We start from the raw sequence: 15,561 nt of genomic DNA, 5'->3' as shown, positions 1-15,561 counted from the left end.
GAAAGGGATTCAGTTTCATTTTGTTGCATATGGATTTCTTTCAATAGGTTTAATGGGTAAAGAGATGAATCAGAGAATGGTTTTATATAGGAATTGGGGTTTAGGGAAACACATATGTAGTGGTGCTTATAGAGAAAGGGAAAGATGGATGGAGAAGAGACAATTCAATGAGAGTAAGTAAAAGGAAGGAGAAATGAGATCATACCTAGTTTGAAGTTTTATAACATGTGAGTGTGTGAGCTTTAGTCTTGCTATCTGAGGGGGAAGTTTCTGATCAAATTCCATATACATCTTGCCCTGTCTCCTGTCTCACCCATCCATAGCTGCCCCAGTGTTCATACGCAGGTTTCTACAGAGGATTTTTTTTCAATTTGGAAGGCACATTCTCTATTTTTACCTCTCAATGGGCCTCAGTACTAGTCCCTCTGCCTTGAATCCCTCTTTTATATTTCAAAGATCAGTGAAGTGAGTAAGGGTTGTACTAGCACCTCAACTGTACCATTTGCTTGAGCTCAGATCCCACTTTCGCATCTGCCTTACCATGCTTGCCAGTAGGAATAAGCTTCCTGGTGGGGGGTGCATAGGTGAAATATTCTGAGGCTAATGAATTTCCTCCTGATGGATGAGTCCAGTCTGGGACCGCTGCACATGGTACAGGAACAACCTCTTTAAACTTCTGAAACTCTGGTTAGAATGAAAAAAAAAAGCAATAAACATTGAGATACAGCAATTATCTGGGCTCTGTGTCATTCAAAAACAGATGTGTTGGAGCTGGGGATGTGGCTCAAGCGGTAGAGCGCTCACCTGGCATGTGCAGGGCACTGGGTTCGATCCTCAGCACCACATAAAAAAGTAAAATAAAGATGTTGTGTCTACCAAAAACTAAAAAATAAATATTAAAAAATTCTCTCTCTCTGTCTCTCTTTAAAAAAAACAGATGTGATTGGATATTTTTTCAGACATTATATATATGTGTGTGTGTGTGTGTGTGTGTGTGTGTGTATACATATATAGAGAGTGTGAACGGAGGGGAATTATATAAATAATCAAACAATTGTCTTTCAGAGAGATCTTTACATTGTTTAAACTCTCTCATGTGTCTACAAAAGAACTCCTAAATGACATGAGAAGATTTTGGACAGAATAGCCCAAGAGAAAAAAGTTTTCCTGTCAACCCAGGCAAACTTCTCCCATTGGAGAAGAGTACCAGGGCCAGAACACCTAAATTGGCTGCTGGCCCTGGATATATATATTTACATCCATATTTGTCTATTCATGTATATATGAATAGGTCAACATAATTTTTAATTAAATATGTTTGTGTGTGTGTGTTTGCACACATATATGGAGCGAGAGAGTGATGGACAGTGGTACAGATAGATAATTTCTAGCTCCCCAAAATGATAAAAATTCTTTGAGAATTCCTTAAGAAGTGGGCATGGTTCTATTAAATCTGTTAAACATTCAGACCCGCCTCTCCTCTACCTCATACCTCTGTTAGTGACTTTATCTGATGAAAAGGTGCTGCAGATATTTTCAGGGGTAGAGTCCTGTGTTGTGTACCTGTGATCTTGGGTCAGCCCTGAAGGTCCCAACATTGCAGTTGATTTTTCTGAATCTAACATTATTGAACAAAAGAGGGAGAATCAAATATATGACATTATTTTAGATTAAACAATCATTCAAAAACTACTACGTAAAATAACACATATTTTGTTTGTCATCATGAAGATTATATTTAACTTGCTTTTTAAGTTTCCAAAATCTATGTATTAAAAATGTTTATTGGATTGATATATCTTTGTGGGGCTGCATTACTCAGAATTAGCATGTGCTTTTGTAAGTGTATCAGAGACTCAAAATCTTTCCTGGCATATAGGAAGTCACCTTTATTATTTGTTTGGACGTCTTTACTCATCTTAAAAATGAATTTGACTCCGGTATGCAGGTAAAATGTTTTCGCTTGTCACCTCTAGATTACCATATAAAACTTCTGCATCTTCATTCAAGAGTTAGAATTTGTAGGAAAGAATCCAGTGATTCCAACTTTTGTCCCACCTCATCTCTTCCAAAGAAGTGCTCCTTGTGGCTGCTGTTGGCAGGGCTTCTGAAGCACAAGGGCCTGGTGAGGGGTGATGAGTTCTTCGCTTAACAGGAGATTCTGTGGGTTTCTCTACAACTGGCTCCAGACTGAACCTCCAGTCTGGAGTGCCTATGTATTCTCAAGTGTCACAGCAACTCCTTGGCCTTGTCACTGGTATGGCACATTCTCAGACTCACACAGTGTCCCCCTGCCCACACAGGGTTCTAAGTTTTTCATCTCTTGTCATCATATCAGATCTGATCTTAGAATATTACCAACTTAAGAGTACATTCTGAGTCGCTGGGTTTTTTCCCTTGCATACTCTGTCCTGTTCAAACAACTTTACCTCTACCATGAATTTAAAATATATTATAAAACTTCCTAATTTCACTTATTTCCTTTTCCTCTGTATTTCCAATGGAAAGGGCCATACCTTTGAATTCACAAGCTTTATTAAATAGCAAAATTTTAATTCTTAATAAATGAACTCATAAGCACATAAGTCCTTTCCTTTGTCAATAAGTTTCAATTTGTTAAGCAAATTTTTACTCTCAAATTTTTACTCTTTGCATCATTTATTTTTTACATCACTGGAGAGTGTCATGTGTATGATTTTGGTATAGAGATGACAAAATATATCGTTTGTGGTATAACTTTTTTAGAAAGTATGCATGTTTGTGAATGTCTCTGGCATATGTATGTCTGTGTATAGGCTATTATTTTTACCATATTTATGAGTGAGTGTATGACTGAGGTTTTCTTGTGTTTGAATACAGTGTGAGTATATATCTGGGAGACATTGTGGCATTGTTTGGTACCTGTATATTTCCTCTTGCATGGACTGTTATCTGTAAACTATGGACTCTTGAAGGACAAGCAGTTACACTGTAGCTATTAGGTTTGAATGAGACTGTGACCTTATTCATTTTGGAAGATCTGCAAAGACTATCAGAATGTTATTGAATGAGTGTGACTCATGGATAGGAGGTAGATGATGTGAGATTCTAGATAGTGGATTATGTAATCTGGAATAGAGAGAGGAGTTTGAAAGAGGGAAAATGGTTTTGATAATGTCATGCATTATTAATTGGACTACACCATTCGACATTCTACTAAAGTAGGGTTATTTCTATGAGTTGAATGAAGATTGTGTCATTCAAAGCATGAGGTTAGAAGAAAGAAGATTTGAGGAATGCCTGCACTGTGGAATGTGAATAGAAAGATTTAATCTGTGAGGGTATGAGTTTATGTGTATGTATGAGGGTCTAAGGAAAAGGGAGTAAGGAATGGAGAATGAAGGAGTACATGTTTATAGAGATAAATTTGAGAACCTATCATGTTAAGACTAGGTGGGTGAGGTAAAACTTCATCTTTTTTTTTTTAAATCAGGGTAAAACTTCATGTTTTTTTTTTTTTTAATGGAGATAAGAGGTTGTGAATGACCAGAGATTAAGAACCATTTTAAATCTCTGCCTCCCTTCTTCACCCATGAAGAGATAATAGGAACTTCACCCCTTCTTTCTGGAAGGTAAAAACAGTTATTAACAATATTAAGAATCCTTTTACATTCTTCAATCTGTACCCTCTGGTTGTCAGATACTTTCTTGCAATTACCAGTAGAGTGTCACTTTTCAGGTTCAGACTTAGTGAGTCTTCCCCTTTATTTTTGAGAAAACTATCATTTCTTTAGTTACGTCTTTTCCAACCCAACCCTGCTCTTATATCCTTGAACTTGTACGCATTTCTTTTCTAGATTTCCCTTGAATCTCAAGCTTTGTTATACATAGATGCAATAACCATATCCCCAAGGAAAAGTAGAAGACCTGGTGTTCTTGCTGTGATCTGGGCTTGGGCTTTATTTTGCATGTATCAGTTGCAGACAGGAGAGCTCAGTTGGATCTCAGCCACATTTATATTTCCCTTCTCACTCTTCACCCTCATATCTAGTTGAAACATCTACACTTATGGGTATTCCTGGTCTCAAAAGGAGAAAGAAGAGAAATGTTTGATATAAAAAATGGAGTTTTCTTATTTCCAGGGAACATGACCAGGTTATGGATCATCTTTTTATATGCTCATTATTTCTGTTAAATTGAATGGAAGTTAAAGAAATATACTAAATATTTCATTCACAAAGTTGCTCACTGTGTGCCAGAAACTCATGGAGAATAGAATCTTTAAAATTTGAGTATTAATAATGTTAATTTGGCCCAACTTAGGTGTGTATATGTGGTCTTTATTGAGCTGGTTGCAATGTGTATATCTTGTTACTCTGTTGTCACCTAGAGTGAAATTAATATTAAATATTTTAATATTTATTACCTGAATATACATTTATTACTCTGTGTAACACATTTCGTGATGGTCATAGAAAGTTTAATGATGCCTCCCTAAGATATTCATATCTTAATTCCTGAAACCTGTGAATATTATCTTCTGTGACCAAGAGAACATTATAAGTGTTATTCAATTAAGGAGCTTGTGGTGAGATTTTTTTGAATTATAAGGGAGGATCCTACATATATAATCCTAAGGATATTTTTAAGAATGAAGCCTGAAGGTGAAAAGGCAGGAGAAATGCTGTGACAACAGTTTGAAGAAGTCAGAGTAAAGAAAGAGACCAAGGAATGCTGGGTGCAATGGCACATTCCCACAATCTCAGTGATTCTAGAAAAATGATACAGGAAGGTTACAAGTCCAAGGCCAGCCCCAGCAACCATGTGAGAGTTTCTTTCAAAATAAATTTAAATTTAAATTAAATAAGACTAGAGAGGCTCTGCTGGGTTGACTTGACCACCAATATTGAAAGGTAGGAGTGGGAGAGAGAGAATGGAGCTCTAAACCAAGGAATTCAAAAATCCTCTAGAGCTGGAAGAGAGAAGGAACATTCTGCACTTGAACCTCTAGAAGAGACCAATAGTGTCAATACCTTGATTTTAGACTCATATGACATTACTTAGATTTCTGATCTCCCGGACTGTAAGAAAAAATTCATATTGTGTCAAGCTCATGTTTGTGATGATTTGTTATAACAGTTAATAATAAATAAGGAAACTCTCCAATCTTTAAAAATCTCTATGCACTTCATATTGAGCAAGTGGCTTTCTCATGGGAAGACCATAGATTAGGCTGTTTCTCTTTTTTCTTGAGGGCAGGGTAATGTCTGTGTCAATGACTTTACCTTTTCTCTGAGCAATATAAGGAGCGGAGGATACTTTTAAATTCTGGTCATTTTCTTACATATTATTGATATCAAATACTTTGATTATACCTCTTTTATCAGTTTTGCATTAATAATTAGTATTTTGGGGGGTTTAGAACATCAAAGCCTATTTGTATCCAACTGCAGAGTAACCCATTTGTTAGCTCACCATTTGTTCCTGATTATCGTATTTCCTCTGTGTTCAAATTAATTTTTCTGATTAGATTCTTTCCATTAGTCTTTTTAAAACCTGTTTATCATTTTGCCTTAAAATGTCTTTATTTATCTTTATTTTTGTCCGACTGTGAATGTTCTTTATCTTCAACACACTATCTTGTCTATCTTTCCATGATTGATTTTGAAAAATTTACTGTTTGACAAATCATTCCTTGGAAGGTATTTTCTCAATAGTTATATTGAAATCTTTATATTGGAGTTTTAAATTTTTGGTATAGTATACTTGGGGTTGAATTTACTTTGTCAATCTTATAGCAAGATTATGATGTTTCCCAATTCTAAGAATTTGCATTCTGACTCTATTCTCAAGAATTCTCAGAAATATCTTTGATTAAGTAATCGTACTTTGATAAAGTAATCGTACTTTAAATTTTTATCTTGATTTATCTTAATCTCTCTTTCATATTTTCTATTTATCTCACTTATTTATATGTAGGTAATGCTCTCCATTTATGTCTCATTTGTTGTTGAACTTACCTATATTTTCATTTCAAAGAAATAATAAAGGTTTAAGGAGACAGATGTGCCCATGCTAATTTGAACATTATATAGAATACATATCTATTAATACATAATATAGCACTCTGTAAACATGAACAATTTTGTGTGTCAATTAAAAAATTAATATAAAACCAAAATCTCAAAAATTAAAAAAAATATTTAGGAGATATACTGCCAACTATACAAACTGATTTCCTGAAACTTTTAGTCTGCAGGTCCAGAAAGGAAACAGCACCAGATGAACTCCGCAGTTAACTGAAAAGGATATTGTTTGGAAAGAGTTGTCTCTCCCTTACTTTGAACACATGCTAGACTATTTTAATATTAGCTTCATTCCCATTGATGTGGGTGTTAATAATTGGTCAAATACTGTTACGTTAGCCTGGCCCTCTCCCTCAACATTCCAGGGCTAAACACAGGAATTTAAAAATGGAATGATAAAGAGTACTTCATCTTTGAAGTACTCTTTGGTTTATATTTTGGGCCCAGGGACCAATCACATAGGAGTCATGGAGAATTTTCACTCAGTCACAGAATAAATTTTCTAGGACAATATTTTTCATTTCTGAAAGCCTGATTATGTAAAAATATTTTTTTATTTGTAGTATTTTGATTTTTCTTATATCTATAATAGTTTTAAACATACTTATTTAGTATCACTACAAAATAGTGAAGTAATTTTTTTTCAGGGTTAAAACATGTTGCACTTGTGCTTAAAGAATCTATAGTTTCATGTTTTTATATTTCCAGATTGTTAACTCATCTTCAATGAGTCATTATTTGCAGGATAATCTTAAAGATGGTTGATTAATAATTCATAGTTCTACATTTCCAAGTACCAGGTATTCCTAGGGTAATACTAGGCATGGTTTAATTTTATGTTTGTTCTTTCCTTTTAGGTTTGACTAATATTATATGTTGTGGATACTATGCCTATGAATTCTACCACCTATTCCCTGATAGGACTTCTAAAAAATTTTTTTTTCACAAAATGTATCCACTGAATTCCTCCTCTTCACTCTCCAAAAAGTAAAATATATATGTGATGAGGTTCTGTCAATTGGACAGAAACAGAAATCCACCACCCCCCCCCCAAAAAAAAAAAAAAAAAGAGAGAGAGAGAGAGGAGAGAGGAGAGAGGAGGGAGAGAGAGAGAGAATGTGCCAGTAGGGCAATATTATGAAAGAATAGGTCCAAGCTATACCTTTCTTTCAGGAACTGAGCAGGGATGCTGAACTGGATTTCTTCAGGTATGCTCAGATTCCCCCTGTACTAATCTACCTAGATTTTGCTCTTTTACCTTTCCCCTTATAAGCATAAAAGAGAAATAGGGTGAAAGGGGAGTTGCGTAATTATTTCTATTCAGAAACTCTTTCCTCATGAATCCAGGCATTGTCCTCCAAAGTGTACAGAGATTGTGGCTAATATAAGTGTTAAGTATGAAGCTCCTAGAAAATGGAACAAAGATCATATGGATACAGTAGGAACTCACTTCATTTGTTTATTCAAACAACAAATTTTCTGAATATCATGTGCTGAGCTCTAAGAATAGATATGGCTCATGACTTCATAGAATATAAAATTTGTATCCTTCTAAAAACCAAACTTGTGTGCTCACTATATTATCATAGGGTGTTGAGGTTTGGATTGGAAGCCATGCTACTCTCTAAAGCTCTATTTCTGATTAGGTCAGAATTTATGAGACAGTAGAATTTCTATTCTTTTGAGAAATTTTTCTTTGGACAACCTGCTTACAATGAGCCTGGAGACTCAGCCCAGTTCATGGTTTCCAGGGCACAGTCACAACACAGAAGAACCAAAATTCCTGAGCAAACTTTAGAGCTCCACACAGGGACAAGAAATTATAGCTGAAACAGCTGGTTACATTCTGCCTACCTCTTAACAGTTTTCTCCCCAACTTAATTCTCCATGCCCTCCACCCACATATACTTATTTTGTCATGTACAGTTATCTCTATTTTTGAATTGGGAAGTGGTATCTTTCAGTACTCCATGTTTATTACACCTAGGCCCTGCCCTCAAGATTCCTCATGCCTACCAGCCTGGGTTAAGACACATGGTGCTATTTGCCTTATTCTCCATTTCCATGCTCTCATTCTCTAGAGATTTAAACCTCAAATGAAACAATCAATCCTTATTTTTGAACAAATTAAATATTCATGATCTTACGTCACTGTCTCTGTTTAAAATGTTAACCAAGCTCACCACCCATATCTATTATTTTATCAAGATCTCTTCTGAATGTTTCTGGAATGTATATCATGCAAACCTTAAAGTAAAATGGTGTGTGATAAATACAGTGTGCTTGGTACATTATAAGTTCCTAGCCTGATGCTTAAAATTGGGTTAAGGTTCAACGTATGACTCATTGGGTATTTGCAAATATCAATACGGGAGGAGATTTGAGTGGAAATAGTATGTGTGTTTCTTGGCAGTGATGTTTGACACACATACATGTATTTGTTTACTGACCTGTAATTCAGGACTTGTGTATTTCTCTCTGACTTTCTCTCTCTCTCTCTCTCTCTCTCTCTCTCTCTCTCTCTCACTCTCTCTCTCTGTGTATGTATGTGTGTTGTTCATCAATGTAATTAATGAGAATATTATCTTTGAGACTGGAGTAACTAATGTATTTGTGAATCAAAAGGGAACAATCAAAGAGTGTGGGGAGGTAAAAATCGATATTTATAAGAGAAAGAATGCATGAGTTTTGAAAATGCAAGTTTATATGAAGAGGTAAAGTAGATGAAGGTACTAATATGCATGTGTAGGACAAAATAGGTAGTAATGTGATGCACTGGAAAATAAAAGTGTGAAAGCCTGAGAGGCTTAAAGTAGATATATAGAAGCTGAGGTTTTGCCTGGCAGAAATATGTAAATATAGCAAAATTCATGCAACAGTATGTTCAGAATATCACTTTACTCTCTTCATAATGAAAGTAGCCCAAATGCCCAGCAAAGTATAACAGTGGAGGATTTATTTTTATTCTCATAAAATATGCAATAATGATAATATACACATGACTGTTATATGCAGCATGGACAAATTGTACAAATACAATGATGAGTTAAAGAAGTCACACACAAAGTGTTTATTTTGTATTTCTATTTGTACAAAGTATAAAAAACAGAGCTAATAATTACTCTGAATTCTAGGATCATCTAGAATTCAGAGTAATTATTCCTCTTTGTACAAAAGAGACAAACTCTGAGTACAGAGGACTCATGCACATATGAAAGTTTATAAGGCAATCAGAGATGAGGATAGGGAGTGCAGATGGGTATATGTAGGGATAAGTTTGAGAATATTGGCTACTTAGATCTGATGAGTTCTTGACCTGGATATGTCTCTCTTATGGATCTTGAGTCCAATTTTTGAGGATCCTACCACTTGGGGACTGTTTTAAGTTGTTAGTACTTTCATGACTTCCTGACAAAATAACAAGCTTTCTGCTTGGTCACACTGACATGCTATTAACATGTGTTCCTAAGTGTCTCTGATACTTCTATTCCCCTCAGTTCACCTCATGACAATACTTCAGAGCATCTTCATGTAAATTCAACTTCCTGAGGAATTCAATAAAAAGAAGAGATGTATATGTTCAAAGTTTATGTGTATTTATCTATACTTAAGAATATAATAAGAGTCACTGTGTGCCGCACTCAGCAAACACACACGGTCTCCATCCTCATGGATAGAAAATTTATTCCTAAAACTAAAAAATGTAAATGTGGAGTAATACGTACTGTATACCTTCATGACATGAGTTATTATAATGTGTCATTTGTAAATGGAGCCGAGACAGATATTTTCTTTTAACCATGGCATACTACTATATTATATTTTTCACTCTCTCTTGTAGTTAGTGCTGATCATGCCATTGAGTTTTCTATGACAAATGAGTGAAAGTGACAAGTGCCACTGCCAGACATGAACACACAGACATCTGTACATCTCCATGCTATTTCCTTGTCCAGCTGATAGGGATGTTGATAACCCAAGGTTATATTTGAAAGCTGGATGTTAATGATGACAAAGTATCTTTCAGTCCCAGTTCATGAATCCATGAGTTACACTGTAGAGGACATTTGCCCTTTCTTTCCTTTATTGCTGCTCCTGAATTTTTACTTAAGAAAGAAGTAGATTCATCATTTAGCTACTACCTCTTGGTCTGCTCTCATGAAGGTGGGTGTAATTTGTTTTTGAGAGGTAAGTAATCTAATTATATATATATATATATATAAATTATATATAAATATAATAATATATATATAAATATAAAAATAATATATATATAAATATATATATAAACCCATATATATATAGATGGGTGTATATGCTTTGTGTGTCTCAACTTACACAGCTTATATCTTGAACATGAAATGGATTTTATTGATGATAACTGAAGAAAACTTTGCTATTCAGGCATCTCTACAAGGCACCATCAGAAAACACACAAGACCCCAACCTTGTTAGAAATATCAGGTTGTCCTCAGAAATATGAGCCACTGTTTAGAATGTTGGGGTGGGCTCTGTTCAGTCCTGCATTGAACAATGGTCCTACCTCATAGGAGTTCTTTGTTTACTGTTAATCTCCATGGTAAGCACAACTGTGTCATTTCCCATAAAGAGCCAAATACCATTTACTAAACTTAGTAATCATGGTTAAATACTCTTTGTGTATGTTTGTTTGTGTCCTTTTTGTTTTCTTATTTGTAATTTTATTTATTTATTCTTTTATTTATACCAGGATTTGAACCCGGGGGTGTTTAACCTCTGAGCTACATTCCCAGTCCTTTTTATTTTTTTATTTGGAGACAGGGTCTCACTAAGTTGGTGAGGCTGGCTTTGAATTTGCAATCATGCTGCCTCAGCCTCCCGAGCCACTGGGATTATAGGAAAATGCAACCATCTGGCTTTATTTATTTATTTGGACATTTCACATTAGGAGCCCACATTTTCATCTTCACAGTTTAAAACAAAACAGTTTTTGCTCCTGAGTGAAGAAATTTTATATGACTTTATATCTATTACCGAACAATAAGTTTTTAAGTGTGTGTATGTGTGTTTAATGATTCCCTCACTTCTATGAGCCACAGGTTCATCTTCATTAAAGGGAAAAAGTATATTAGAATATTTGTGAAAACATCATTTGTTTCCTCAGTTCCCTTAGGAAGAAGTCAAATAAATGGAAATATATTTCAAAAAATAAAAATCAGTCTAGACCAACCAACAACTGTGTTTGTGGTAGACACTGAGTAAACTTGTATAAGTACCCAGGTCCTAAGCCACAGAGACAAGATCTGTATCCCCTGAACCTCTTTCCTCTCAGACTACCTGAACCTTCAGGATGATGACAGAAATTACTCAATCATTTCTCTCTCTCATTTTTCTTCCCTTATTCAGTCTCTGTCTTTCCCCCTTTCCACTCCTCTACTCCACCACAAACCAGATATCCTCTCTTCGTCTCCATTTTTAGAAGGCAATTTCTAGTTACCTTTTACCCAGAAAATATGTTAACACATACCCCTTGACTTCTTGGCAGAAGGAGGGATGAAGTTTTTTTCCAGATGTTTTCTCTTTTGTTTTCTCTTCATATTTTAACTCTTTGGAGAGTTATTCAGGTCAATTAACTTTACGAAGCTCCACTCTCAAAGAGTTAGATGACTATGCTAAGTAATGAAATCGGTAGCTTCAAGAATAAGAATTGACACAAGGAATGACTATCAAATTACCAAATTGCTGTCCTGACTAGTGCTCAGTACAACATCAAAATTGATATGAGACCAGTTATCAGTCAGACCTCTGAAGTGTATTATGACCCATTATGACATCAGCGCTGTCCAGGAAACGAGTCAGTATAGTACTGCAGAATTTCTGAAACTCATCACCTAAGGAAACATCTTTTATCGAATGGAAATTCTGTCAGTAATTTGAATTTTCGTATCTTGTAATTGTTACCAAAACTGGAGTAGAAGATATAGATAAAACAAGAAAGATTCTTTTATGTGTCTATTGATACTGCATTACTCCATCTCTCCAATGGTGCCAATAAGGCAGTATCAGGAGGGTTAGGCTAAGAGCATCACTTGTCTCATAGAAATAGTAAATGCTATATCTCATTAGTACTATTTCAATGATGTAGAAACATGTGAGATATATATTGCCATAGAGGTGTGGATTTGAGAATCTTTACACCTCTAGCAGCTATTGAATTTCCCCTACTGCTGGCAATAGTCTCATATGTTTTCACACCACACTTGTCTTTTCTGCCACTTTTCCTCAGTACTTTACCAATGGTAGAGAGAGGAGATAATCCTCTGCTTCGAAACACCTATCATTTGTCTGGAATTCTGTTCTTGTGAAGCCCAAAAGTCTCATTCTCTAGGATTATGACCCAGGGCTTGGTCTGTCTTCTGGAAACATCTAGGTCCTGTACAGAGTTTGAGGTCTGAGGTAGTTTTATTCTACCTCCTACCTNTCTCATAAGTATTTTGGTCAGCATGAACCTAGGTGACCTGGAGTTGTCATGGCAATGGGGACTTAAAAGTCTGACGTCATCTTGCTTTTAGTCAAAAGTCAAGTGGTAGACCTGGGCAGAACTCTTTAGAAATTTCTTTGGGATCCCCAATAAAATTGGAGTGTAGGAGAGGCATACTGTCCCTCTCCTCTCTGAGATGACCCACTCTTTCCCTTTAGAGTGTTCTCTTTCTCTTTTCTTACCCCTTCCATAAACTTATGTCTGGAATGGAGTACCATGTCTGAAATCTTTCTAACTCAATTGCAAGAATCAGGGCTTGCCAGGGGGGTCCTTATGCTGTCTCAGTTTCCTGGAAGGCCCCAGCCCTGTAAAATTACCAGGTGCTTCAGCAGCATCTAAAGTTTTGTGGTATTGCTACATGATGTTTCTCACCTTTGTTCCCCCCGCCCCTAGCTCTTTTCCTTTCTAGAAAACTCACATAATATCCTGGGATTAATTATTATTGTATTTGGTGCAGTGTGTGGTTGATCCTTCAACTTAAAAGTTTTTCAGATCAGAAAGTTTGATGTACATATTATCTCTGTATACCTGATGTAACCTGGTATTAGATCCCCAGTGCCATTTTCTAAACCAAAATAGGCCATATGTGGATAATCATGAGATTTTAAGAGCTGATAGAGTTGTCCGTACTTCAGTGTCCATCAGCGTTACTTGAACATGCATCCAAAAATGCTTGACAATTAAATCAAGCAAAGTCAGAAATTTTTCAAAAAGTCTTATATGAATATGATAAAAAAGATGAGATGAACACTGAATCCCTTAATATACAAACATAAGACAAGTATAGAAATTATGATCTGAGAAAACAGTATGAATTTTCAGGACTTTCACAGAGTAGAAATAGCTACAATAACAGAAAATAAGGACAGAGAAAGAGGGTAAGATGTGGTAATTTCTTCAGCTTTAATGTTAGAATTTAATTTATACTAATTAGATTGAAACTTAACTTTGTATCAATTTCAGTATTTTAAAGCTTTATTCTTAATTGCATGGGGGATTATGTATTAATGAATTTGTTTTTATTAAACATTTAAAGTTAAAAACACTTAGATTCATTCCAGTTTCATTTTTTTATTCAAGAATTATTAAATTTATTATGTGATTTAAATAATTATTGTATGATTCAATTTCTGGAGAATAACTTCTGTTTCTCTTTTCAATATCCATTCCTCATATCATATATTTTAACATTATATTGATATATATATATATATATATATATATATATATATATATATATATATATTTATAAAGAGAGAGAGAGAGAATTTTTTTAATATTTATTTTTAGTTATCGGCAGACACAACATCTTTGTTTGTATGTGGTGCTGAGGATCGAACCCAGGCCGCACGCATGCCAGGCGAGCGCGCTACCATTTGAGCCACATCCCTAGCCCATATTATATTGCTATATATTTAATATGCATAAAACTACTTATTTTATGCACACAATTTAATGAGTCTGACACAGCTACCCATTTTTGTTTCTATGTGCATATAGGGATAGATATGATATTTATTTGGGAAGAGGTCTAACTGATGTTGAGAATGGTTATATTTGATTATTAAATTATGGAATAATTTTTAATTTTAAATAACTTTTGAATTTCTATTTTAACATGTGTCAATCGTAGAAAAACACTAGTTCATTCTAAAAGAAAAATATAAATCTGGGGAAAATATTTTGAATCTTTTGTACAGTTTGTATTTCTTTTGCTAAGTATTTCTTTTACTAAGCACCTTTGCTTAATTATTGATTATCACATTGCCAAAAATTTCTGATTTTTTAAGAGTATACAATAGTCTTGATGAACATGTTAACCTTGCTTTTCTGTTATAAATACAAGATGAAATTTAAGTGATAACTAACTATGTTGTAATTATGTAAATAAATAATCAACCATCAATGAAAGTACAGAAACACATTCAACAACATTATTGACTGTTGTGGTTTAGATCTAAGAATGTCCCTGGAAAACTCATGGGTTAGACAGGGCAGTAATGTTCAGAGGTAAAAACCTCATCAAGTGGATTAATTCACTTGGAGTATTAATAATTTGAATGAATTACTGGGTAGTTAACTGTAGGCAGGTGAGGTGTGGCCAGAGGAAATAGATCATTGAGTGCATGATGATGGTCTATTAAATATTGTTCCTGGCTTCCCCCTTGCTTTCTTTCTCTCTTTCTTTTCTGACTGCCATCAGCTTACAGCTTTCTGTCTCCACACTCTTTGGCCATGGTTTTCTGCTTCACCTCAGACCAGAACAATGGGTCAGCTGATTACACACTGAGCCCTCTGAAACCCTGAACCAAACTAAACTTTTCCTTCTCTGTGTTGTTCTTCTCAAATATTTTAGTCACAGCGATGAAAGGTTGAGTTAGACACTGAACTACTTAGTTGGGTAAACTATTCAATTTATAAGATGCCTATGAATATAACTATATAATTTAAGACTGCCCAAAGAAATACTCTGTCCTAAAGATATTATCACAGGTCAATGTCACCAATTCTCAAGACAAAGAAGAAGAATTTTTCCAGAAAAGAATTGGCAGGTAAAATACTACTAGTGGTTTTGTCTAAAAACAATCACCTTTTGAAAAGCATTTTCAGACTTTTTGTTTTCATAACATAGGCCCTGCAGAATTTAATGGAATCTTAGGCCAAGGCACAAACTCTTCTAAATAGACACCTTCAATTTTTACATGAAGTTAAAAAGAAATGTTTACAACAGAATTTTTAGTAGGAAAAGAAATGCTAAAAGCTATGATGTTCACCAATATGTAAACCTTATAGGGGCATGGGGTTATGGGCTGCTGTTTTAATTGCTCTGTCTCTAGTATCAGCAACAGTGAGAGTTTTGAAACTATCAAACGAATTTATCTATAAATCTATAAAATAATAAAGATTAATAAATTGTAATAGTACAGTGTTGATTTTATCTTCTCCCTTTTTGCTAACCTGTCCTTTTCCTGTAAC

The 15,561-nt window shown here is 34.8% G+C and overlaps 1 protein-coding gene across 3 annotated transcripts in view; it reads right to left on the bottom strand.

Moving 5' to 3' along the window:
• Positions 1–10,304, bottom strand: part of LOC107144785 — a 34,209-nt gene extending 23,905 nt beyond the window's left edge. The window contains exons 1-3 of one of the 3 annotated variants that reach the window (XM_015488623.2): positions 9,798–10,304; positions 1,493–1,618; positions 541–684 (exon numbers count right to left, since the gene is read on the bottom strand). In XM_015488623.2, the coding sequence (XP_015344109.2) occupies positions 541–684; positions 1,493–1,618; positions 9,798–9,867 (340 nt within the window). In that variant the 5' untranslated portion in view covers positions 9,868–10,304. The remainder of the gene's footprint in view (positions 1–540; positions 685–1,492; positions 1,619–9,797) is intronic. The other 2 variants (XM_015488619.2, XM_048792029.1) reach the window with 2 other exon arrangements.
• Between the last annotated feature and the right edge of the window lie 5,257 nt (positions 10,305–15,561).

Source organism: Marmota marmota, unplaced genomic scaffold (assembly GCF_001458135.2).
Source record: "Marmota marmota marmota unplaced genomic scaffold, marMar, whole genome shotgun sequence".
NCBI classification, from domain to species: Eukaryota; Metazoa; Chordata; class Mammalia; order Rodentia; family Sciuridae; genus Marmota; species Marmota marmota.
The sequence above is the reverse complement of the archived record's forward strand: the minus strand, read 5'-3'. Positions and strand labels throughout refer to the sequence as shown.